This window comes from Lithobates pipiens, unplaced genomic scaffold (assembly GCF_037356315.1).
Source record: "Lithobates pipiens isolate NorthernLeopardFrog02 unplaced genomic scaffold, aLitPip1_a1.2 Scaffold_139, whole genome shotgun sequence".
Lineage (NCBI taxonomy): Eukaryota > Metazoa > Chordata > Amphibia > Anura > Ranidae > Lithobates > Lithobates pipiens.
In genome coordinates this window covers 1-27,210 of record NW_027507727.1, presented here as the reverse complement: position 1 = coordinate 27,210, position 27,210 = coordinate 1, and the positions used below count along the sequence as shown (strand labels likewise).

At 55.8% G+C, this 27,210-nt stretch overlaps 1 protein-coding gene across 1 annotated transcript; it reads right to left on the bottom strand.

Moving 5' to 3' along the window:
• Positions 1-234: 234 nt before the first annotated feature.
• Positions 235-26,450, bottom strand: FLAD1 (flavin adenine dinucleotide synthetase 1; the record flags this gene model as incomplete). Its single annotated transcript, XM_077479118.1, is given in 6 exon segments — positions 235-741; positions 5,313-5,444; positions 9,028-9,101; positions 9,177-9,366; positions 26,103-26,201; positions 26,303-26,450. Coding segments are annotated over 6 exon segments (677 nt in total), but the record flags the coding sequence as incomplete, so codon positions are not given.
• Between the last annotated feature and the right edge of the window lie 760 nt (positions 26,451-27,210).

The window sequence follows — 27,210 nt, the reverse complement described above, 5'->3', positions numbered from 1 at the left end:
CAGCAGCTCCTTGATGCACCAGCAGCAGAGCAGGAAGTACAGGCACTCCTTCATGCTCTTGAGGAAGGAGTACCCCATGTTCGCCCCCATCCAGTTCTTGTACCGCGGGAATGGCAGAGACATGTTCCTCAGGGCTTGTCCCATGGAGAACGGGACGAAGGGCCGGCGGGGTTCAGCTTGGCACAGCGGAGGGAGCCGGGCGTTGCGTTTACCGAAGGGGATCATGTTGTGGAGGAGGGTGTCTGACGGGCCAATTTATCAGCTGCTGGCCCCCCGAGCACGAGGCCCCCCCACGAGGGCGCGGCGGTGGCTTTTTGTGCCGCGGCAAAGCCGGAACGTTCTGCAATCTGTGCTTTTGTCATTGTGGGAACAAGAGGGAGAAGCGCCCGGTGGCCTGGCACACAAACACCCCCCTCCCCCCCGATGATTAACCCTTCGCAGGCATGGAGGTGAATCAGCCGGGGCCCCCCGTGACTGAGTTTTGTGGGTCGGCTGATGTTCAGCTGAGACAGTCGCTGACACAGCACGGCCACAAACGCTGACACCAGCGGGGGCCCCGGGGGCGGGGACCCTGGAACAGATCTCTCATGAAGGCCTCCGACTAAAAACACAGCAATTTAAGTCCTTTGCCTCTATTACCCATCACCCTCCCCCCCTTCCCCCTCCTTCACTGGCGTCAGCTGTGGCACAAAGGATCAAGGTGGCATCTACTCCAAACCACAGCCCAACGAGACCTGCAGACTGAGGAGAGAAGAGAGGGCATTGAGTGCAGCCAATCAGGGGCCAGGAAGACACAAAACAAAAACATGGCGGCGGGGACAAACTGGGGGAGGGGGGGTCAGGAGAACAAAACGGGGGTCAAGAGAACAAACCAGGGGGGCAGGAGGACAAACTGGGGGTCAAGAGAACCAGGGGTCAGAGGGCAAGCTGGGGGTCAAGAGAACAAAAACGGGGGTCAGAATGCAAATCGGGGGTCAAGAACAAACCGGGGGTCAGGAGGACAAACTGGGGGTCAAGAGAACCAGGGGTCAGAGGGCAAGCTGGGGGTCAAGAGAACAAAACGGGGTCAGAATGCCAACTGGGGGTCAAGAACAAACCGGGGGTCAGGAGGACAAACTGGGGGTGAGGGGGGCAAACTGGGGGTCAGAATGCAAAATGGGGGTAAAGAGAACAAACCGTGGGGTCAGGAGGACAAACTGGTGGTGATGGGGTAAACTGGGGGCCAAGAGAACCAGGGGTCAGAGGGCAAGCTGGGGGTCAAGAGAACAAAACGGGGGTCAGAATGCAAACTGGGGGTCAAGAACAAACTGGGGGTCAGGAGGACAAACTGGGAGTGAGGGGGCAAACTGGGGGTCAGATGCAAACTGGGGGTCAAGAGAACAAACTGGGGGTCAGGTAGACAAACTGGGGGTCAAGAGGACAAAACGGGAGTCAGAGGGCAAACTGGGGGTCAGGAGGGCAACGTGGGGGGCAGAAGAACAAACTGGCTGTCAAGTGAACAAACCGGGGGTCAGAGGGCAAACCCATCAGAAAGAAACACAACAAAAACATGGTGATGGGGCAAAACATGGGGTCGGGGGGGGCAAACCGGGGGTCAGGAGGACAAACCGGGGGACATGAGAACGAACTGGGGGTCAGGAGAACAAGTTGGGCGTCAGGAGGGTAATCAAGGAAGATGTGGCTCTTTATTTGGACCCCCCCCCCCAAACCTTCACCTCCCTCCACTTCTTACCTTTCCCAACTTTTCACCTTCGACCCCACATTGCCCTCAGCCCTTCCCCCCACAAGCTAGTCAATGAGGAGTCGGGAAGACACCCAACATCATATGGCGGCGGTGGGGGGGGGGGGCAAACCGGGGGTTAGAGGACAAAAAAAGGAAGATATGGCTCTTGACCTCCCCCCAACATTCACCCGCCACTCCTTACCTCTCCCCACTTTTTTACCTCCACCCCCACATTGCCCTCAGCTCCACTCAGGAGAACGAACTGGGGGGTCAGGAGAACAAACGGGGGGGGGGGGCCAGGAGAACGAACTGGGGGTCAGGAGAATGAATTGGGGGGTCAGGAGAACAATAAAGGAAGAGGTGGCTCTTTGTCTGGACCTCTGACCTCCACCCCCACATTGCCTTCAACCTCCCTCAACTGACCCCCCCCCCACCCCCAAGGTACTTCCCCACACCTAAAACCTGACAAATACCTTCCTGCTCCCACTGCACACCCCCTCAATCATATCCCCAACCTTCAACTCGCTCCACAACCCTCCCCCCCCCCCAACCACAAATATAATGGGACACCATGGACAGACATGGTGGTGGCCAAAACCACCCTCAGCAGACACAAACCATATTATAACGATCGTTATTCTCAGCAATTAGTTCAAAACAACATTCACTGCAACTGACATGTTAGTAGGGGGAGCCCATGGGGATATACATGGGGAACACGCCGGCCCTGCAGAGAGTTTATGGAATGGGCCAGAGTATGGCAATGGGGGACGTGGCCGGAAATTAAAGGGGGGGGTCACCGAGAGATCACTTTACCCTTAAGAACATCAGGAAAAGAACGCCGCTCTCTGGTACATTCTGTGGGCACATGGGCCGGCTAAATGGAGCTCACTCCCTGAGTGTTACAATGACATCAGCATTGATAAAACTTTATTGTTCTAGGTGACAAACACAGACATCTCGTCATAGAGGTACGAGGTAGGATCTGAGCCCCCATTGGGTGAAAAGTGTCAGTGTGAGGAGTGTGGGTGGACCTTCTGTGTTCATTGTCCAGTATAAAAAAGTTTTATCAGTGCTGATGTCATAGAGTGAGGAGAGTCTGGACGGACCTTCTGTGTTCATTGTCCAGTATAATAAAGTTTTATCAGTGCTGATGTCATCAGAGTGAGGAGTGTCTGGGTGGACCTTCTGTGTTCATTATCCAGTATAATAAAGTTTTATCGGTGCTGACGTCACAGAGTGAGGAGTGTCTAGGTGGACCTTCTGTGTTCATTGTCCAGTATAATAAAGTTTTATCAGTGCTGATGTCATCAGAGTGAGGAGTGTGGGTGGACCTTCTGTGTTCATTATCCAGTATAATAAAGTTTTATCGGTGCTGATGTCACAGAGTGAGGAGAGTCTGGATGGACCTTCTGTGTTCATTGTCCAGAATAATAAAGTTTTATCAGTGCTGATGTCATCAGAGTCAGGAGAGTCTGGACAGACCTTCTGTGTTCATTATCCAATATAATAAAGTTTTATCAGTGCTGATGTCATCAGAGTGAGGAGTGTGGGTGGACCTTCTGTGTTCATTATCCAGTATAATAAAATTTTATCAGTGCTGATGTCATCAGAGTGAGGTGTGTCTGGGTGGACCTTCTGTGTTCATTATCCAGTATAATAAAGTTTTATCAGTGCTGATGTCATCAGAATGAGGAGTGTGGGTGGACCTTCTGTGTTCATTATCCAGTATAATAACATTTTATCAGTGCTGATGTCATCAGAGTGAGGTGTGTCTGGGTGGACCTTCTGTGTTCATTATCCAGTATAATAAAGTTTTATCAGTGCTTATGTCATCAGAGTGAGGAGGGTCTGGGTGGATCTTCTGTGTTCATTGTACAGAATAATAAAGTTTTATCAGTGCTGACGTTACAGAGTGAGGAGTGTCTAGGTGGACCTTCTGTGTTCATTATCCAGTATAATAAAGTTTTATCGGTGCTGATGTCACAGAGTGAGGAGAGTCTGGATGGACCTTCTGTGTTCATTGTCCAGAATAATAAAGTTTTATCAGTGCTGATGTCATCAGAGTCAGGAGAGTCTGGACAGACCTTCTGTGTTCATTATCCAATATAATAAAGTTTTATCAGTGCTGATGTCATCAGAGTGAGGAGTGTGGGTGGACCTTCTGTGTTCATTATCCAGTATAATAAAATTTTATCAGTGCTGATGTCATCAGAGTGAGGTGTGTCTGGGTGGACCTTCTGTGTTCATTATCCAGTATAATAAAGTTTTATCAGTGCTGATGTCATCAGAATGAGGAGTGTGGGTGGACCTTCTGTGTTCATTATCCAGTATAATAAAATTTTATCAGTGCTGATGTCATCAGAGTGAGGTGTGTCTGGGTGGACCTTCTGTGTTCATTATCCAGTATAATAAAGTTTTATCAGTGCTTATGTCATCAGAGTGAGGAGGGTCTGGGTGGATCTTCTGTGTTCATTGTACAGAATAATAAAGTTTTATCAGTGCTGACGTTACAGAGTGAGGAGTGTCTAGGTGGATCTTCTGTGTTCATTATTCAGTATAATAAAGTTTTATCAGTGCTGATGTCATCAGAGTGAGGAGTGTCTAGGTGGACCTTCTGTGTTCATTGCGCAGAATAATAAAGTTTTATCAGTTTCTTATGCCACAGAGTGTGGAGGGTCTAGGCAAATATGTGCTCGTTGTATGGAATAATAAAGTTTTATCAGTGCCGATGTCATCAGAGTGAGGGAGGGTCTGGACGGACATTCTGTGTTCATCGTCTGGAACAATAAAGCTTGATGCTGATGTCATCACAGGTCTCTGTCATATCACAGACAGCGGGGGGGGGGGGGGGGGGGGGGTTAAATTGAGATGATGTAACGGTGTCATGTGACGGAGGAAATAATAATAACAAGGGACGAACCTTTATTGCGGCATCAAGTCGTTACCAACATTTTCGGGACAGACGGGTGGTCAGAAGACAATCGATTATATGAGCGATACAACCGGAACGTATATATACACAGGACCTCCACCCACCACAACGCACATCAGTGGATTCGGTCCCTAGGGACGCGTTTCGGGGACCCGGCCTGATGACAGAATGGACTTTGGTGAAAGAAAGTCTTGAAAACGCGTCCCTAGCGATGGAAACCATGGCTGTACCTGGTGGTGGGCGGAGCCATCTAATGACTATGATGTGGGCATTGGGGGGCGGTGGTGACGGCCGCACCCGACATGTCTACGTCTGGCTATGATCAGGGGTCAGTGTCTGCTGCCCCCAGCGCTCTCTCCTGGCTCCGCCTTCTTCCTTCCTACTCGATGCCGCGTCACAGTTCTCCCGCCACCACGATTCACAGTTCTTTCACCCAGATATCAGTAGTCCTGCGGGGTGCACCGCGTGGGACGGACGTCACGTGGGAACAGTTACAACTCCTCCGCGCAGTCTGTACATAAATGGCGGTCCCCCCCCCCCCCCCCATTGTCACACTCATCGCCCCCCGTGGTTACAGGACTCCCGCAGAGCGGATGGACGGCACCGGAGGGGGAGCACACGGTGGGGCGGGGACACACATACGGGATACTTTACTTCCTGGACGTGCGTTCCTCTTCCTCGTTCTCCAACTTGTACGCCGGGTGATAACTCTCCACCCCCGCCGGCGTTGTGTATCTCAGCGTCGGGTTCTTGATGGTGTTCTCTGTGCTGCCCAGAGACGTGTAACTGCCACAGAAACACAGATTGTGACCCACAGCCCCAGATGGACAGACGGATCGACAGACGGGGAGGACAGACGGACAGACGGGGAGGACAGACATGGAGGATAGATGGACAGACATGGAGGATAGATGGACAGACGGGGAGGACAGATGGACAGATATGGAGGACAGATGGACAGACATGGAGGACAGACGGACAGACATGGAGGACAGATGGACAGACATGGAGGACAGATGGACAGACATGGAGGACAGATGGACAGACATGGAGGATAGATGGACAGACATGGAGGACAGATGGACAGACATGGAGGATAGATGGACAGACATGGAGGGCAGATGGACAGACATGGAGGGCAGATGGACAGACATGGAGGACAGATGGACAGACATGGAGGACAGATGGACAGACGGGGAGGACAGATGGACAGACGGGGAGGACAGATGGACAGACGTGGAGGACAGATGGACAGACGTGGAGGACAGATGGACAGACGTGGAGGACAGATGGACAGACGTGGAGGACAGATGGACAGACGTGGAGGATAGATGGACAGACGTGGAGGACAGATGGACAGACGTGGAGGACAGATGGACAGACGTGGAGGACAGATGGACAGACGTGGAGGATAGATGGACAGACGTGGAGGACAGATGGACAGACGTGGAGGATAGATGGACAGACATGGAGGACAGATGGACAGACGTGGAGGATAGATGGACAGACGTGGAGGACAGATGGACAGACGTGGAGGATAGATGGACAGACGTGGAGGACAGATGGACAGACGTGGAGGATAGATGGACAGACATGGAGGACAGATGGACAGACGTGGAGGACAGACGGACAGACGGGGAGGACAGACGGACAGACGGGGAGGACAGATGGACAGACGTGGAGGATAGATGGACAGACATGGAGGACAGATGGACAGACATGGAGGACAGATGGACAGACATGGAGGACAGATGGACAGACGTGGAGGACAGATGGACAGACGTGGAGGACAGATGGACAGACGTGGAGGACAGATGGACAGACATGGAGGACAGATGGACAGACATGGAGGATAGATGGACAGACGTGGAGGACAGATGGACAGACGTGGAGGATAGATGGACAGACGTGGAGGATAGATGGACAGACGTGGAGGATAGATGGACAGACGTGGAGGACAGATGGACAGACGTGGAGGATAGATGGACAGACGTGGAGGACAGATGGACAGACATGGAGGACAGATGGACAGACGTGGAGGACAGATGGACAGACGTGGAGGATAGATGGACAGACGTGGAGGACAGATGGACAGACGTGGAGGACAGATGGACAGACGTGGAGGACAGATGGACAGACGTGGAGGATAGATGGACAGACGTGGAGGATAGATGGACAGACGTGGAGGACAGATGGACAGACGTGGAGGACAGATGGACAGACATGGAGGACAGATGGACAGACATGGAGGACAGATGGACAGACGTGGAGGATAGATGGACAGACGTGGAGGACAGATGGACAGACGTGGAGGACAGATGGACAGACGTGGAGGACAGATGGACAGACGTGGAGGATAGATGGACAGACGTGGAGGATAGATGGACAGACGTGGAGGACAGATGGACAGACGTGGAGGACAGATGGACAGACATGGAGGACAGATGGACAGACATGGAGGACAGATGGACAGACGTGGAGGACAGATGGACAGACGTGGAGGACAGATGGACAGACATGGAGGACAGATGGACAGACATGGAGGATAGATGGACAGACGTGGAGGACAGATGGACAGACGTGGAGGATAGATGGACAGACGTGGAGGACAGATGGACAGACATGGAGGACAGATGGACAGACATGGAGGATAGATGGACAGACATGGAGGACAGATGGACAGACATGGAGGATAGATGGACAGACATGGAGGATAGATGGACAGACATGGAGGACAGATGGACAGACATGGAGGACAGATGGACAGACGTGGAGGACAGATGGACAGACGTGGAGGACAGATGGACAGACGTGGAGGACAGATGGACAGACGTGGAGGACAGATGGACAGACGTGGAGGATAGATGGACAGACGTGGAGGACAGATGGACAGACATGGAGGACAGATGGACAGACATGGAGGATAGATGGACAGACATGGAGGACAGATGGACAGACATGGAGGATAGATGGACAGACATGGAGGATAGATGGACAGACATGGAGGACAGATGGACAGACATGGAGGATAGATGGACAGACATGGAGGATAGATGGACAGACATGGAGGATAGATGGACAGACGTGGAGGACAGATGGACAGACGTGGAGGATAGATGGACAGACGTGGAGGATAGATGGACAGACGTGGAGGACAGATGGACAGACATGGAGGATAGATGGACAGACGTGGAGGACAGATGGACAGACATGGAGGATAGATGGACAGACATGGAGGACAGATGGACAGACATGGAGGATAGATGGACAGACATGGAGGACAGATGGACAGACATGGAGGACAGATGGACAGACATGGAGGACAGATGGACAGACATGGAGGATAGATGGACAGACATGGAGGACAGATGGACAGACATGGAGGATAGATGGACAGACATGGAGGACAGATGGACAGACATGGAGGACAGATGGACAGACGTGGAGGACAGATGGACAGACATTGAGGACAGATGGACAGACATGGAGGACAGATGGACAGACATGGAGGACAGATGGACAGACATGGAGGATAGATGGACAGACATGGAGGACAGATGGACAGACATGGAGGGCAGATGGACAGACATGGAGGGCAGATGGACAGACATGGAGGACAGATGGACAGACATGGAGGACAGATGGACAGACATGGAGGACAGATGGACAGACATGGAGGGCAGATGGACAGACATGGAGGGCAGATGGACAGACATGGAGGGCAGATGGACAGACATGGAGGACAGATGGACAGACATGGAGGATAGATGGACAGACATGGAGGACAGATGGACAGACATGGAGGACAGATGGACAGACATGGAGGATAGATGGACAGACATGGAGGACAGATGGACAGACATGGAGGGCAGATGGACAGACATGGAGGGCAGATGGACAGACATGGAGGGCAGATGGACAGACATGGAGGACAGATGGACAGACATGGAGGACAGATGGACAGACATGGAGGACAGATGGACAGACATGGAGGACAGACGGACAGACGGGGAGGATAGATGGACAGACATGGAGGACAGATGGACAGACGGGGAGGATAGATGGACGGACAGGAGAACAGACGGACAGGAGGACAGACGGACAGACGGGGAGGATAGATGGACAGACATGGAGGACAGATGGACAGACGGGGAGGATAGATGGACAGACATGGAGGACAGATGGACAGACGGGGAGGATAGATGGACAGACATGGAGGACAGATGGACAGACGGGGAGGATAGATGGACAGACATGGAGGACAGATGGACAGACGGGGAGGATAGATGGACGGACAGGAGAACAGACGGACAGGAGGACAGATGGACAGATGGACAGACGGACAGGAGGACAGTTGGACGCCCCTCACCCTTTGTCATACAGGATGCAGTAGGGAATGTAGAGGGTGCGCAGGAACTCCCAGATGTCGTGGTAGGACCAGTCCTGGAAAACAGACAGCGGTGAGTACGGCGCCCTCCCCCGGGGAAGGGGTCACATGACCTGCGATCTCACACTCACCAGCAGGGGGTTGACTCTCATGTATTTGGGCCAGCCGGGATCGGTCAGGCACATGGGGGTCAGGGTGCGGGAGTAGGGGTCTGTGCGGCGCGTCCCCATCAGGATGGCCTCCAACTGAGGCTGCTCCGCCTTCAGGTCCATCAGAGCCTGTTTGATGTCCCCCTGGATGGTGTAGATGTGAAGAGTGTACCTGCATGGGGGGGGGGAGGGGGGAGTCATGGTTAATGAAAATGTGAAAAATTAAATAACCACAACTGGATAGAAAGGCGATATGAGGATCAGTATGACCCCTCCCCCCCTCCATACTCAGGAAGCTCTTAGAGATGGCCTCCACCCTTCTCATCTGGTGGGATCCTCCATTCATGCCCCTCCACCTCCAATCTGGTGGGATCCTCCATTCATGCCCCTCCACCCCCGAATCTGGTGGGATCCTCCATTCATGCCCCTCCACCCCCGAATCTGGTGGGATCCTCCATTCATGCCCCTCCACCCCCGAATCTGGTGGGGTCCTCCATTCATGCCCCTCCACCTCCAATCTGGTGGGATCCTCCATTCATGCCCCTCTACCCCCAATCTAGTGGGATCCTCCATTCATGCCCCTCCACCTCCAATCTGGTGGGGTCCTCCATTCATGCCCCTCCACCTCCAATCTGGTGGGATCCTCCATTCATGCCCCTCTACCCCCAATCTAGTGGGATCCTCCATTCATGCCCCTCCACCTCCAATCTGGTGGGATCCTCCATTCATGCCCCTCCACCCCCGAATCTGGTGGGGTCCTCCATTCATGCCCCTCCACCTCCAATCTGGTGGGGTCCTCCATTCATGCCCCTCCACCTCCAATCTAGTGGGATCCTCCATTCATGCCCCTCCACCTCCAATCTGGTGGGATCCTCCATTCATGCCCCTCCACCTCCAATCTGGTGGGATCCTCCATTCATGCCCCTCCACCCCCCAATCTGGTGGGATCCTCCATTCATGCCCCTCCACCTCCAATCTGGTGGGATCCTCCATTCATGCCCCTCCACCCCCGAATCTGGTGGGATCCTCCATTCATGCCCCTCTACCCCCAATCTGGTGGGATCCTCCATTCATGCCCCTCTACCCCCAATCTGGTGGGATCCTCCATTCATGCCCCTCTACCCCCAATCTAGTGGGATCCTCCATTCATGCCCCTCCACCCCCGAATCTGGTGGGATCCTCCATTCATGCCCCTCCACCCCCGAATCTGGTGGGATCCTCCATTCATGCCCCTCTACCCCCAATCTAGTGGGATCCTCCATTCATGCCCCTCCACCTCAAATCTGGTGAGATCCTCCATTCATGCCCCTCCACCTCCAATCTGGTGGGATCCTCCATTCATGCCCCTCTACCCCCAATCTGGTGGGATCCTCCATTCATGCCCCTCTACCCCCAATCTGCTGGGATCCTCCATTCATGCCCCTCTACCCCCAATCTAGTGGGATCCTCCATTCATGCCCCTCTACCCCCAATCTGGTGGGATGCTCCATTCATGCCCCCCCCACCTCCAATCTGGTGAGATCCTCCATTCATGCCCCTCTACCCCAAATCTGGTGGAATCCTCCATTCATGCCCCTCTACCCCCAATCTGGTGGGATGCTCCATTCATGCCCCCCCCACCTCCAATCTGGTGGGATCCTCCATTCATGCCCCTCTACCCCCAATCTGGTGGGATCCTCCATTCATGCCCCTCCACCCCCAATCTGGTGGGATGCTCCATTCATGCCCCTCTACCCCCAATCTGGTGGGATCCTCCATTCATGCCCCTCCACCTCCAATCTGGTGGGATGCTCCATTCATGCCCCTCTACCCCCAATCTGGTGGGATCCTCCATTCATGCCCCTCCACCTCCAATCTGGTGGGATCCTCCATTCATGTCCCTCCACCCCCAATATGATGGGATCCTCCATTCATGCCCCTCCACCTCCAATCTGGTGGGATGCTCCATTCATGCCCCTCTACCCCCAATCTAGTGGGATCCTCCAATCATGCCCCTCCACCTCCAATCTGGTGGGATCCTCCATTCATGCCCCTCTACCCCCAATCTAGTGGGATCCTCCATTCATGCCCCTCCACCTCCAATCTGGTGGGATCCTCCATTCATGCCCCTCCACCTCCAATCTGGTGGGATCCTCCATTCATGCCCCTCCACCCCCGAATCTGGTGGGATCCTCCATTCATGCCCCTCTACCCCCAATCTAGTGGGATCCTCCATTCATGCCCCTCCACCTCCAATCTGGTGGGATCCTCCATTCATGTCCCTCCACCCCCAATCTGGTGGGATCCTCCATTCATGCCCCTCCACCTCCAATCTGGTGGGATCCTCCATTCATGCACCTCCACCTCCAATCTGGTGAGATCCTCCATTCATGCCCCTCCACCTCCAATCTGGTGGGATCCTCCATTAATGCCCCTCTACCCCCAATCTAGTGGGATCCTCCATTCATGCCCCTCTACCCCCAATCTGGTGGGATGCTCCATTCATGCCCCCCCCACCTCCAATCTGGTGAGATCCTCCATTCATGCCCCTCTACCCCCAATCTGGTGGGATCCTCCATTCATGCCCCTCCACCTCCAATCTGGTGGGATGCTCCATTCATGCCCCTCTACCCCCAATCTGGTGGGATCCTCCATTCATGCCCCTCCACCTCCAATCTGGTGGGATCCTCCATTCATGTCCCTCCACCCCCAATATGATGGGATCCTCCATTCATGCCCCTCCACCTCCAATCTGGTGGGATGCTCCATTCATGCCCCTCTACCCCCAATCTAGTGGGATCCTCCATTCATGCCCCTCCACCTCCAATCTGGTGGGATCCTCCATTCATGCCCCTCTACCCCCAATCTAGTGGGATCCTCCATTCATGCCCCTCCACCTCCAATCTGGTGGGATCCTCCATTCATGCCCCTCCACCTCCAATCTGGTGGGATCCTCCATTCATGCCCCTCCACCCCCGAATCTGGTGGGATCCTCCATTCATGCCCCTCTACCCCCAATCTAGTGGGATCCTCCATTCATGCCCCTCCACCTCCAATCTGGTGGGATCCTCCATTCATGTCCCTCCACCCCCAATCTGGTGGGATCCTCCATTCATGCCCCTCCACCTCCAATCTGGTGGGATCCTCCATTCATGCACCTCCACCTCCAATCTGGTGAGATCCTCCATTCATGCCCCTCCACCTCCAATCTGGTGGGATCCTCCATTCATGCCCCTCTACCCCCAATCTAGTGGGATCCTCCATTCATGCCCCTCTACCCCCAATCTGGTGGGATGCTCCATTCATGCCCCCCCCACCTCCAATCTGGTGAGATCCTCCATTCATGCCCCTCTACCCCAAATCTGGTGGAATCCTCCATTCATGCCCCTCTACCCCCAATCTGGTGGGATGCTCCATTCATGCCCCCCCCCCACCTCCAATCTGGTGGGATCCTCCATTCATGCCCCTCTACCCCCAATCTGGTGGGATCCTCCATTCATGCCCCTCTACCCCCAATCTGGTGGGATCCTCCATTCATGCCCCTCTACCCCCAATCTGGTGGGATCCTCCATTCATGCCCCTCTACCCCCAATCTGGTGGGATCCTCCATTCATGCCCCTCCACCACCAATCTGGTGGGATCCTCCATTCATGCCCCTCCACCTCCAATCTGGTGAGATCCTCCATTCATGCCCCTCTACCCCCAATCTGGTGGGATCCTCCATTCATGCCCCTCTACCCCCAATCTGGTGGGATCCTCCATTCATGCCCCTCCACCTCCAATCTGGTGGGATCCTCCATTCATGCCCCTCTACCCCCAATCTGGTGGGATCCTCCATTCATGCCCCTCTACCTCCAATCTGGTGGAATCCTCCATTCATGCCCCTCTACCCCCAATCTGGTGGGATCCTCCATTCATGCCCCTCTACCCCCAATCTGGTGGGATCCTCCATTCATGCCCCTCCACCTCCAATCTGGTGGGATGCTCCATTCATGCCCCTCTACCCCCAATCTGGTGGGATCCTCCATTCATGCCCCTCTACCCCCAATCTGGTGGGATCCTCCATTCATGCCCCTCCACCTCCAATCTGGTGGGATCCTCCATTCATGCCCCTCTACCCCCAATCTGGTGGGATCCTCCATTCATGCCCCTCTACCCCCAATCTGGTGGGATCCTCCATTCATGCCCCCCCACCTCCAATCTGGTGGGATCCTCCATTCATGCCCCTCCACCTCCAATCTGGTGGGATCCTCCATTCATGCCCCTCTACCTCCAATCTGGTGGAATCCTCCATTCATGCCCCTCTACCCCCAATCTGGTGGGATCCTCCATTCATGCCCCTCTACCCCCAATCTGGTGGGATCCTCCATTCATGCCCCTCCACCTCCAATCTGGTGGGATGCTCCATTCATGCCCCTCTACCCCCAATCTGGTGGGATCCTCCATTCATGCCCCTCTACCCCCAATCTGGTGGGATCCTCCATTCATGCCCCTCTACCCCCAATCTGGTGGGATCCTCCATTCATGCCCCTCTACCCCCAATCTGGTGGGATCCTCCATTCATGCCCCTCCACCTCCAATCTGGAGGGATCCTCCATTCATGCCCCTCTACCCCCAATCTAGTGGGATCCTCCATTCATGCCCCTCTACCCCCAATCTGGTGGGATCCTCCATTCATGCCCCTCTACCTCCAATCTGGTGGAATCCTCCATTCATGCCCCTCTACCCCCAATCTGGTGGGATCCTCCATTCATGCCCCTCCACCTCCAATCTGGAGGGATCCTCCATTCATGCCCCTCTACCCTCAATCTAGTGGGATCCTCCATTCATGCCCCTCTACCCCCAATCTGGTGGGATCCTCCATTCATGCCCCTCTACCTCCAATCTGGTGGGATCCTCCATTCATGCCCCTCTACCTCCAATCTGGTGGAATCCTCCATTCATGCCCCTCTACCCCCAATCTGGTGGGATCCTCCATTCATGCCCCTCTACCCCCAATCTGGTGGGATCCTCCATTCATGCCCCTCCACCTCCAATCTGGTGGGATGCTCCATTCATGCCCCTCTACCCCCAATCTGGTGGGATCCTCCATTCATGCCCCTCCACCCCCCAATCTGGTGGGATCCTCCATTCATGCCCCTCCACCCCCGAATCTGGTGGGATCCTCCATTCATGCCCCTCCACCCCCGAATCTGGTGGGATCCTCCATTCATGCCCCTCCACCCCCGAATCTGGTGGGGTCCTCCATTCATGCCCCTCCACCTCCAATCTGGTGGGATCCTCCATTCATGCCCCTCTACCCCCAATCTAGGGGGATCCTCCATTCATGCCCCTCCACCTCCAATCTGGTGGGATCCTCCATTCATGCCCCTCCACCTCCAATCTGGTGGGATCCTCCATTCATGCCCCTCCACCCCCCAATCTGGTGGGATCCTCCATTCATGCCCCTCCACCTCCAATCTGGTGGGATCCTCCATTCATGCCCCTCCACCCCCGAATCTGGTGGGATCCTCCATTCATGCCCCTCTACCCCCAATCTGGTGGGATCCTCCATTCATGCCCCTCTACCCCCAATCTGGTGGGATCCTCCATTCATGCCCCTCTACCCCCAATCTAGTGGGATCCTCCATTCATGCCCCTCCACCCCCGAATCTGGTGGGATCCTCCATTCATGCCCCTCTACCCCCAATCTAGTGGGATCCTCCATTCATGCCCCTCCACCTCCAATCTGGTGAGATCCTCCATTCATGCCCCTCCACCTCCAATCTGGTGGGATCCTCCATTCATGCCCCTCTACCCCCAATCTGGTGGGATCCTCCATTCATGCCCCTCTACCCCCAATCTGCTGGGATCCTCCATTCATGCCCCTCTACCCCCAATCTAGTGGGATCCTCCATTCATGCCCCTCTACCCCCAATCTGGTGGGATGCTCCATTCATGCCCCCCCCACCTCCAATCTGGTGAGATCCTCCATTCATGCCCCTCTACCCCAAATCTGGTGGAATCCTCCATTCATGCCCCTCTACCCCCAATCTGGTGGGATGCTCCATTCATGCCCCCCCCACCTCCAATCTGGTGGGATCCTCCATTCATGCCCCTCTACCCCCAATCTGGTGGGATCCTCCATTCATGCCCCTCCACCCCCAATCTGGTGGGATGCTCCATTCATGCCCCTCTACCCCCAATCTGGTGGGATCCTCCATTCATGCCCCTCCACCTCCAATCTGGTGGGATGCTCCATTCATGCCCCTCTACCCCCAATCTGGTGGGATCCTCCATTCATGCCACTCCACCTCCAATCTGGTGGGATCCTCCATTCATGTCCCTCCACCCCCAATATGATGGGATCCTCCATTCATGCCCCTCCACCTCCAATCTGGTGGGATGCTCCATTCATGCCCCTCTACCCCCAATCTAGTGGGATCCTCCATTCATGCCCCTCCACCTCCAATCTGGTGGGATCCTCCATTCATGCCCCTCTACCCCCAATCTAGTGGGATCCTCCATTCATGCCCCTCCACCTCCAATCTGGTGGGATCCTCCATTCATGCCCCTCCACCTCCAATCTGGTGGGATCCTCCATTCATGCCCCTCCACCCCCGAATCTGGTGGGATCCTCCATTCATGCCCCTCTACCCCCAATCTAGTGGGATCCTCCATTCATGCCCCTCCACCTCCAATCTGGTGGGATCCTCCATTCATGTCCCTCCACCCCCAATCTGGTGGGATCCTCCATTCATGCCCCTCCACCTCCAATCTGGTGGGATCCTCCATTCATGCACCTCCACCTCCAATCTGGTGAGATCCTCCATTCATGCCCCTCCACCTCCAATCTGGTGGGATCCTCCATTAATGCCCCTCTACCCCCAATCTGGTGGGATGCTCCATTCATGCCCCCCCCACCTCCAATCTGGTGAGATCCTCCATTCATGCCCCTCTACCCCCAATCTGGTGGGATCCTCCATTCATGCCCCTCCACCTCCAATCTGGTGGGATGCTCCATTCATGCCCCTCTACCCCCAATCTGGTGGGATCCTCCATTCATGCCCCTCCACCTCCAATCTGGTGGGATCCTCCATTCATGTCCCTCCACCCCCAATATGATGGGATCCTCCATTCATGCCCCTCCACCTCCAATCTGGTGGGATGCTCCATTCATGCCCCTCTACCCCCAATCTAGTGGGATCCTCCATTCATGCCCCTCCACCTCCAATCTGGTGGGATCCTCCATTCATGCCCCTCTACCCCCAATCTAGTGGGATCCTCCATTCATGCCCCTCCACCTCCAATCTGGTGGGATCCTCCATTCATGCCCCTCCACCTCCAATCTGGTGGGATCCTCCATTCATGCCCCTCCACCCCCGAATCTGGTGGGATCCTCCATTCATGCCCCTCTACCCCCAATCTAGTGGGATCCTCCATTCATGCCCCTCCACCTCCAATCTGGTGGGATCCTCCATTCATGTCCCTCCACCCCCAATCTGGTGGGATCCTCCATTCATGCCCCTCCACCTCCAATCTGGTGGGATCCTCCATTCATGCACCTCCACCTCCAATCTGGTGAGATCCTCCATTCATGCCCCTCCACCTCCAATCTGGTGGGATCCTCCATTCATGCCCCTCTACCCCCAATCTAGTGGGATCCTCCATTCATGCCCCTCTACCCCCAATCTGGTGGGATGCTCCATTCATGCCCCCCCCACCTCCAATCTGGTGAGATCCTCCATTCATGCCCCTCTACCCCAAATCTGGTGGAATCCTCCATTCATGCCCCTCTACCCCCAATCTGGTGGGATGCTCCATTCATGCCCCCCCCCACCTCCAATCTGGTGGGATCCTCCATTCATGCCCCTCTACCCCCAATCTGGTGGGATCCTCCATTCATGCCCCTCTACCCCCAATCTGGTGGGATCCTCCATTCATGCCCCTCTACCCCCAATCTGGTGGGATCCTCCATTCATGCCCCTCTACCCCCAATCTGGTGGGATCCTCCATTCATGCCCCTCCACCACCAATCTGGTGGGATCCTCCATTCATGCCCCTCCACCTCCAATCTGGTGAGATCCTCCATTCATGCCCCTCTACCCCCAATCTGGTGGGATCCTCCATTCATGCCCCTCTACCCCCAATCTGGTGGGATCCTCCATTCATGCCCCTCCACCTCCAATCTGGTGGGATCCTCCATTCATGCCCCTCTACCCCCAATCTGGTGGGATCCTCCATTCATGCCCCTCTACCTCCAATCTGGTGGAATCCTCCATTCATGCCCCTCTACCCCCAATCTGGTGGGATCCTCCATTCATGCCCCTCTACCCCCAATCTGGTGGGATCCTCCATTCATGCCCCTCCACCTCCAATCTGGTGGGATGCTCCATTCATGCCCCTCTACCCCCAATCTGGTGGGATCCTCCATTCATGCCCCTCTACCCCCAATCTGGTGGGATCCTCCATTCATGCCCCTCCACCTCCAATCTGGTGGGATCCTCCATTCATGCCCCTCTACCCCCAATCTGGTGGGATCCTCCATTCATGCCCCTCTACCCCCAATCTGGTGGGATCCTCCATTCATGCCCCCCCACCTCCAATCTGGTGGGATCCTCCATTCATGCCCCTCCACCTCCAATCTGGTGGGATCCTCCATTCATGCCCCTCTACCTCCAATCTGGTGGAATCCTCCATTCATGCCCCTCTACCCCCAATCTGGTGGGATCCTCCATTCATGCCCCTCTACCCCCAATCTGGTGGGATCCTCCATTCATGCCCCTCCACCTCCAATCTGGTGGGATGCTCCATTCATGCCCCTCTACCCCCAATCTGGTGGGATCCTCCATTCATGCCCCTCTACCCCCAATCTGGTGGGATCCTCCATTCATGCCCCTCTACCCCCAATCTGGTGGGATCCTCCATTCATGCCCCTCTACCCCCAATCTGGTGGGATCCTCCATTCATGCCCCTCCACCTCCAATCTGGAGGGATCCTCCATTCATGCCCCTCTACCCCCAATCTAGTGGGATCCTCCATTCATGCCCCTCTACCCCCAATCTGGTGGGATCCTCCATTCATGCCCCTCTACCTCCAATCTGGTGGAATCCTCCATTCATGCCCCTCTACCCCCAATCTGGTGGGATCCTCCATTCATGCCCCTCCACCTCCAATCTGGAGGGATCCTCCATTCATGCCCCTCTACCCTCAATCTAGTGGGATCCTCCATTCATGCCCCTCTACCCCCAATCTGGTGGGATCCTCCATTCATGCCCCTCTACCTCCAATCTGGTGGGATCCTCCATTCATGCCCCTCTACCCCCAATCTGGTGGAATCCTCCATTCATGCCCCTCTACCCCCAATCTGGTGGGATCCTCCATTCATGCCCCTCTACCCCCAATCTGGTGGGATCCTCCATTCATGCCCCTCCACCTCCAATCTGGTGGGATGCTCCATTCATGCCCCTCTACCCCCAATCTGGTGGGATCCTCCATTCATGCCCCTCCACCTCCAATCTGGTGGGATCCTCCATTCATGCCCCTCTACCCCCAATCTGGTGGGATCCTCCATTCATGCCCCTCTACCCCCAATCTGGTGGGATCCTCCATTCATGCCCCTCTACCCCCAATCTGGTGGGATCCTCCATTCATGCCCCTCTACCCCCAATCTGGTGGGATCCTCCATTCATGCCCCTCCACCTCCAATCTGGAGGGATGCTCCATTCATGCCCCTCTACCCCCAATCTGGTGGGATCCTCCATTCATGCCCCTCTACCCCCAATCTGGTGGGATCCTCCATTCATGCCCCTCTACCCCCAATCTGGTGGGATCCTCCATTCATGCCCCTCCACCTCCAATCTGGAGGGATGCTCCATTCATGCCCCTCTACCCCCAATCTGGTGGGATCCTCCATTCATGCCCCTCCACCTCCAATCTGGTGAGATCCTCCATTCATGCCCCTCTACCCCCAATCTGGTGAGATCCTCCATTCATGCCCCTCCACCTCCAATCTGGTGGGATCCTCCATTCATGCCCCTCCACCTCCAATCTGGTGGGATCCTCCATTCATGCCCCTCTACCCCCAATCTGGTGAGATCCTCCATTCATGCCCCTCCACCCCCGAATCTGGTGGGATCCTCCATTCATGCCCCTCCACCCCCGAATCTGGTGGGATGCTCCATTCATGCCCCTCCACCCCCGAATCTGGTGGGATGCTCCATTCATGCCCCTCCACCCCCGAATCTGGTGGGATCCTCCATTCATGCCCCTCCACCCCCAATCTGGTGGGATCCTCCATTCATGCCCCTCCACCCCCGAATCTGGAGGGATCCTCCATTCATGCCCCTCCACCCCCAATCTGGTGGGATCCTCCATTCATGCCCCTCCACCCCCCAATCTGGTTGGATCCTCCATTCATGCCCCTCCACCTCCAATCTGGTGGGATCCTCCATTCATGCCCCCCCCACCTCCAATCTGGTGGGATCCTCCATTCATGCCCCTCTACCTCCAATCTGGTGGGATCCTCCATTCATGCCCCTCCACCTCCAATCTGGTGGGATCCTCCATTCATGCCCCTCTACCCCCAATCTGGTGGGATCCTCCATTCATGCCCCTCCACCCCCGAATCTGGTGGGATCCTCCATTCATGCCCCTCTACCCCCAATCTGGTGGGATCCTCCATTCATGCCCCTCTACCCCCAATCTGGTGGGATCCTCCATTCATGCCCCTCCACCTCCAATCTGGTGGGATCCTCCATTCATGCCCCTCTACCCCCAATCTAGTGGGATCCTCCATTCATGCCCCTCTACCCCCAATCTAGTGGGATCCTCCATTCATGCCCCTCTACCCCCAATCTGGTGGGATCCTCCATTCATGCCCCTCCACCTCCAATCTGGTGGGATCCTCCATTCATGCCCCTCCACACCCAATCTGGTGGGATCCTCCATTCATGCCCCTCTACCCCCAATCTGGTGGGATCCTCCATTCATGCCCCTCTACCCCCAATCTGGTGGGATCCTCCATTCATGCCCCTCTACCCCCAATCTGGTGGGATCCTCCATTCATGCCCCTCTACCCCCAATCTGGTGGGATGCTCCATTCATGCCCCCCCCCACCTCCAATCTGGTGGGATCCTCCATTCATGCCCCTCCACCTCCAATCTGGTGAGATCCTCCATTCATGCCCCTCTACCCCCAATCTGGTGGGATCCTCCATTCATGCCCCTCTACCCCCAATCTGGTGGGATCCTCCATTCATGCCCCTCTACCCCCAATCTGGTGGGATCCTCCATTCATGCCCCTCCACCTCCAATCTGGTGGGATCCTCCATTCATGCCCCTCTACCCCCAATCTGGTGGGATCCTCCATTCATGCCCCTCTACCTCCAATCTGGTGGGATCCTCCATTCATGCCCCTCCACCTCCAATCTGGTGGGATCCTCCATTCATGCCCCTCTACCCCCAATCTGGTGGGATCCTCCATTCATGCCCCTCTACCCCCAATCTGGTGGGATCCTCCATTCATGCCCCTCCACCTCCAATCTGGTGGGATCCTCCATTCATGCCCCTCCACCTCCAATCTGGTGAGATCCTCCATTCATGCCCCTCTACCCCCAATCTGGTGGGATCCTCCATTCATGCCCCTCTACCCCCAATCTGGTGGGATCCTCCATTCATGCCCCTCTACCCCCAATCTGGTGGGATCCTCCATTCATGCCCCTCTACCCCCAATCTGGTGGGATGCTCCATTCATGCCCCTCCACCTCCAATCTGGTGGGATGCTCCATTCATGCCCCTCTACCCCCAATCTGGTGGGATCCTCCATTCATGCCCCTCTACCCCCAATCTGGTGGGATCCTCCATTCATGCCCCCCCCACCTCCAATCTGGTGGGATCCTCCATTCATGCCCCTCTACCTCCAATCTGGTGGGATCCTCCATTCATGCCCCTCTACCTCCAATCTGGTGGAATCCTCCATTCATGCCCCTCTAACCCCAATCTGGTGGGATCCTCCATTCATGCCCCTCTACCCCCAATCTGGTGGGATCCTCCATTCATGCCCCTCCACCTCCAATCTGGTGGGATGCTCCATTCATGCCCCTCTACCCCCAATCTGGTGGGATCCTCCATTCATGCCCCTCTACCCCCAATCTGGTGGGATCCTCCATTCATGCCCCTCCACCTCCAATCTGGTGGGATCCTCCATTCATGCCCCTCTACCCCCAATCTGGTGGGATCCTCCATTCATGCCCCTCTACCCCCAATCTGGTGGGATCCTCCATTCATGCCCCTCTACCCCCAATCTGGTGGGATCCTCCATTCATGCCCCTCCACCTCCAATCTGGTGGGATCCTCCATTCATGCCCCTCCACCTCCAATCTGGTGAGATCCTCCATTCATGGCCCTCTACCCCCAATCTGGTGGGATCCTCCATTCATGCCCCTCTACCCCCAATCTGGTGGGATCCTCCATTCATGCCCCTCCACCTCCAATCTGGTGGGATCCTCCATTCATGCCCCTCTACCCCCAATCTGGTGGGATCCTCCATTCATGCCCCTCTACCTCCAATCTGGTGGAATCCTCCATTCATGCCCCTCTACCCCCAATCTGGTGGGATCCTCCATTCATGCCCCTCTACCCCCAATCTGGGGGGATCCTCCATTCATGCCCCTCCACCTCCAATCTGGTGGGATGCTCCATTCATGCCCCTCTACCCCCAATCTGGTGGGATCCTCCATTCATGCCCCTCTACCCCCAATCTGGTGGGATCCTCCATTCATGCCCCTCTACCCCCAATCTGGTGGGATCCTCCATTCATGCCCCTCCACCTCCAATCTGGTGGGATCCTCCATTCATGCCCCTCTACCCCCAATCTGGTGGGATGCTCCATTCATGCCCCTCTACCCCCAATCTGGTGGGATCCTCCATTCATGCCCCTCTACCCCCAATCTGGTGGGATCCTCCATTCATGCCCCTCTACCCCCAATCTGGTGGGATCCTCCATTCATGCCCCCCCACCTCCAATCTGGTGGGATCCTCCATTCATGCCCCTCTACCTCCAATCTGGTGGAATCCTCCATTCATGCCCCTCTACCCCCAATCTGGTGGGATCCTCCATTCATGCCCCTCTACCCCCAATCTGGTGGGATCCTCCATTCGTGCCCCTCCACCTCCAATCTGGAGGGATGCTCCATTCATGCCCCTCTACCCCCAATCTGGTGGGATCCTCCATTCATGCCCCTCTACCCCCAATCTGGTGGGATCCTCCATTCATGCCCCTCTACCCCCAATCTGGTGGGATCCTCCATTCATGCCCCTCTACCCCCAATCTGGTGGGATCCTCCATTCATGCCCCTCCACCTCCAATCTGGTGGGATCCTCCATTCATGCCCCTCCACCTCCAATCTGGAGGGATGCTCCATTCATGCCCCTCTACCCCCAATCTGGTGGGATCCTCCATTCATGCCCCTCTACCCCCAATCTGGTGGGATCCTCCATTCATGCCCCTCTACCCCCAATCTGGTGGGATCCTTCATTCATGCCCCTCTACCCCCAATCTGGTGGGATCCTCCATTCATGCCCCTCCACCTCCAATCTGGTGGGATCCTCCATTCATGCCCCTCCACCTCCAATCTGGTGGGATCCTCCATTCATGCCCCTCTACCCCCAATCTGGTGGGATCCTCCATTCATGCCCCTCCACCTCCAATCTGGTGGGATCCTCCATTCATGCCCCTCTACCCCCAATCTGGTGAGATCCTCCATTCATGCCCCTCCACCCCCGAATCTGGTGGGATCCTCCATTCATGCCCCTCTACCCCCAATCTGGTGGGATCCTCCATTCATGCCCCTCTACCCCCAATCTGGTGGGATCCTCCATTCATGCCCCTCTACCCCCAATGTGGTGGGATCCTCCATTCATGCCCCTCCACCTCCAATCTGGTGGGATCCTCCATTCATGCCCCTCTTCCCCCAATCTGGTGAGATCCTCCATTCATGCCCCTCCACCCCCGAATCTGGTGGGATCCTCCATTCATGCCCCTCTACCCCCAATCTGGTGGGATCCTCCATTCATGCCCCTCTACCCCCAATCTGGTGGGATCCTCCATTCATGCCCCTCTACCCCCAATCTGGTGGGATCCTCCATTCATGCCCCTCTACCCCCAATCTGGTGGGATGCTCCATTCATGCCCCCCCCCACCTCCAATCTGGTGGGATCCTCCATTCATGCCCCTCTACCTCCAATCTGGTGGGATCCTCCATTCATGCCCCTCCACCTCCAATCTGGTGGGATCCTCCATTCATGCCCCTCTACCCCCAATCTGGTGGGATGCTCCATTCATGCCCCTCCACCTCCAATCTGGTGGGATCCTCCATTCATGCCCCTCTACCCCCAATCTGGTGGGATGCTCCATTCATGCCCCCCCCACCTCCAATCTGGTGGGATCCTCCATTCATGCCCCTCTACCCCCAATCTGGTGGGATCCTCCATTCATGCCCCTCTACCCCCAATCTGGTGGGATCCTCCATTCATGCCCCTCTACCCCCAATCTGGTGGGATCCTCCATTCATGCCCCTCTACCCCCAATCTGGTGGGATCCTCCATTCATGCCCCTCTACCCCCAATCTGGTGGGATCCTCCATTCATGCCCCTCTACCCCCAATCTGGTGGGATCCTCCATTCATGCCCCTCTACCCCCAATCTGGTGGGATCCTCCATTCATGCCCCTCTACCCCCAATCTGGTGGGATCCTCCATTCATGCCCCTCTACCCCCAATCTGGTGGGATCCTCCATTCATGCCCCTCTACCCCCAATCTGGTGGGATGCTCCATTCATGCCCCTCTACCCCCAATCTGGTGGGATGCTCCATTCATGCCCCCCCCACCTCCAATCTGGTGGGATCCTCCATTCATGCCCCTCTACCCCCAATCTGGTGGGATCCTCCATTCATGCCCCTCTACCCCCAATCTGGTGGGATCCTCCATTCATGCCCCCCCACCTCCAATCTGGTGGGATCCTCCATTCATGCCCCTCTACCTCCAATCTGGTGGGATCCTCCATTCATGCCCCTCTACCCCCAATCTGGTGGGATCCTCCATTCATGCCCCTCTACCCCCAATCTGGTGGGATCCTCCATTCATGCCCCTCCACCTCCAATCTGGTGGGATGCTCCATTCATGCCCCTCTACCCCCAATCTGGTGGGATCCTCCATTCATGCCCCTCTACCCCCAATCTGGTGGGATCCTCCATTCATGCCCCTCTACCCCCAATCTGGTGGGATCCTCCATTCATGCCCCTCTACCCCCAATCTGGTGGGATCCTCCATTCATGCCCCTCCACCTCCAATCTGGTGAGATCCTCCATTCATGCTCCCCCACCTCCAATCTGGTGAGATCCTCCATTCATGCCCCTCTACCCCCAATCTGGTGGGATCCTCCATTCATGCCCCTCTACCCCCAATCTGGTGGGATCCTCCATTCATGCCCCTCTACTCCCAATCTGGTGGGATCCTCCATTCATGCCCCTCTACCCCCAATCTGGTGGGATCCTCCATTCATGCCCCTCTACCCCCAATCTGGTGGGATGCTCCATTCATGCCCCTCTACCCCCAATCTGGTGGGATGCTCCATTCATGCCCCCCCCACCTCCAATCTGGTGGGATCCTCCATTCATGCCCCCCCACCTCCAATCTGGTGGGATCCTCCATTCATGCCCCTCTACCTCCAATCTGGTGGAATCCTCCATTCATGCCCCTCTACCCCCAATCTGGTGGGATCCTCCATTCATGCCCCTCTACCCCCAATCTGGTGGGATCCTCCATTCATGCCCCTCTACCTCCAATCTGGTGGGATCCTCCATTCATGCCCCTCTACCCCCAATCTGGTGGGATCCTCCATTCATGCCCCTCTACCCCCAATCTGGTGGGATGCTCCATTCATGCCCCCCCCACCTCCAATCTGGTGGGATCCTCCATTCATGCCCCCCCACCTCCAATTTGGTGGGATCCTCCATTCATGTCCCTCTACCCCCAATCTGGTGGGATCCTCCATTCATGCCCCTCTACCCCCAATCTGGTGGGATCCTCCATTCATGCCCCTCTACCCCCAATCTGGTGGGATCCTCCATTCATGCCCCTCTACCTCCAATCTGGTGGGATCCTCCATTCATGCCCCTCTACCCCCAATCTGGTGGGATCCTCCATTCATGCCCCTCTACCTCCAATCTGGTGGGATCCTCCATTCATGCCCCTCCACCTCCAATCTGGTGGGATCCTCCATTCATGCCCCTCCACCCCCAATCTGGTGGGATCCTCCATTCATGCCCCTTCACCTCCAATCTAGTGGGATCCTCCATTCATGCCCCTCTACCCCCAATCTGGTGGGATGCTCCATTCATGCCCCTCTACCCCCAATCTGGTGGGATGCTCCATTCATGCCCCCCCCACCTCCAATCTGGTGGGATCCTCCATTCATGCCCCTCCACCTCCAATCTGGTGGGATCCTCCATTCATGCCCCTCCACCTCCAATCTGGTGGGATCCTCCATTCATGCCCCTCCACCTCCAATCTGGTGGGATGCTCCATTCATGCCCCTTCACCTCCAATCTAGTGGGATCCTCCATTCATGCCCCTTCACCTCCAATCTAGTGGGATCCTCCATTCATGCCCCTTCACCTCCAATCTAGTGGGATCCTCCATTCATGCCCCTCTACCTCCAATCTGGTGGGATCCTCCATTCATGCCCCTTCACCTCCAATCTAGTGGGATCCTCCATTCATGCCCCTCCACCTCCAATCTGGTGGGATCCTCCATTCATGCCCCTTCACCTCCAATCTAGTGGGATCCTCCATTCATGCCCCTTCACCTCCAATCTAGTGGGATCCTCCATTCATGCCCCTTCACCTCCAATCTAGTGGGATCCTCCATTCATGCCCCACCCCCGACTCACCGTTTGGTGGTGTCCTGCATGAACTGCTCCATCTCTAGGAAGGGGGAGACGATGCGGATGTACAGAGCCTGCAGCTTCTCCTTCCTCTCTGGGTATCGCCTTTTAAAGACAACAAAACAAGAAGCATTCTGGGTAAAGACAGACAACTTTCCCCGCACCCATCACTACCCCCCCCCCCCCCCCGGGGGAGGGGCACTCACCTCTGTACGGCGGCGTGATACAAGTGCAGGAGTGCAGTGCAGTCTTTACCGCCATTGAATGCCACAGAGATCTTCTCCAGACTGTACTGATCCAGAGCCTCCTCCACCGTCTTCAACGCCGAGGAGACCTTCAACCCCAGAGGGGACCCTGAGGAGACAACGAGGGGTCATTCTGCACCCAGAGGAGACAACGAGGGGTCATTCTACACCCAGAGCAGACAACGAGGGGTCATTCTACACCCAGAGCAGACAACGAGGGGTCATTCTACACCCAGAGGAGACAACGAGGGGTCATTCTGCACCCAGAGGAGACAACGAGGGGTCATTCTACACCCAGAGGAGACAACGAGGGGTCATTCTACACCCAGAGGAGACAACGAGGGGTCATTCTGCACCCAGAGGAGACAACGAGGGGTCATTCTGCACCCAGAGGAGACAACGAGGGGTCATTCTACACCCAGAGGAGACAACGAGGGGTCATTCTACACCCAGAGGAGACAACGAGGGGTCATTCTACACCCAGAGCAGACAACGAGGGGTCATTCTACACCCAGAGGAGACAACGAGGGGTCATTCTACACCCAGAGGAGACAACGAGGGGTCATTCTACACCCAGAGGAGACAACGAGGGGTCATTCTACACCCAGAGGAGACAACGAGGGGTCATTCTACACCCAGAGGAGACAACGAGGGGTCATTCTACACCCTGAGGAGACAACGAGGGGTCATTCTGCACCCAGAGGAGACAACGAGGGGTCATTCTGCACCCAGAGGAGACAACGAGGGGTCATTCTGCACCCAGAGGAGACAACGAGGGGTCATTCTGCACCCAGAGCAGACAACGAGGGGTCATTCTACACCCAGAGGAGACAACGAGGGGTCATTCTACACCCAGAGCAGACAACTAG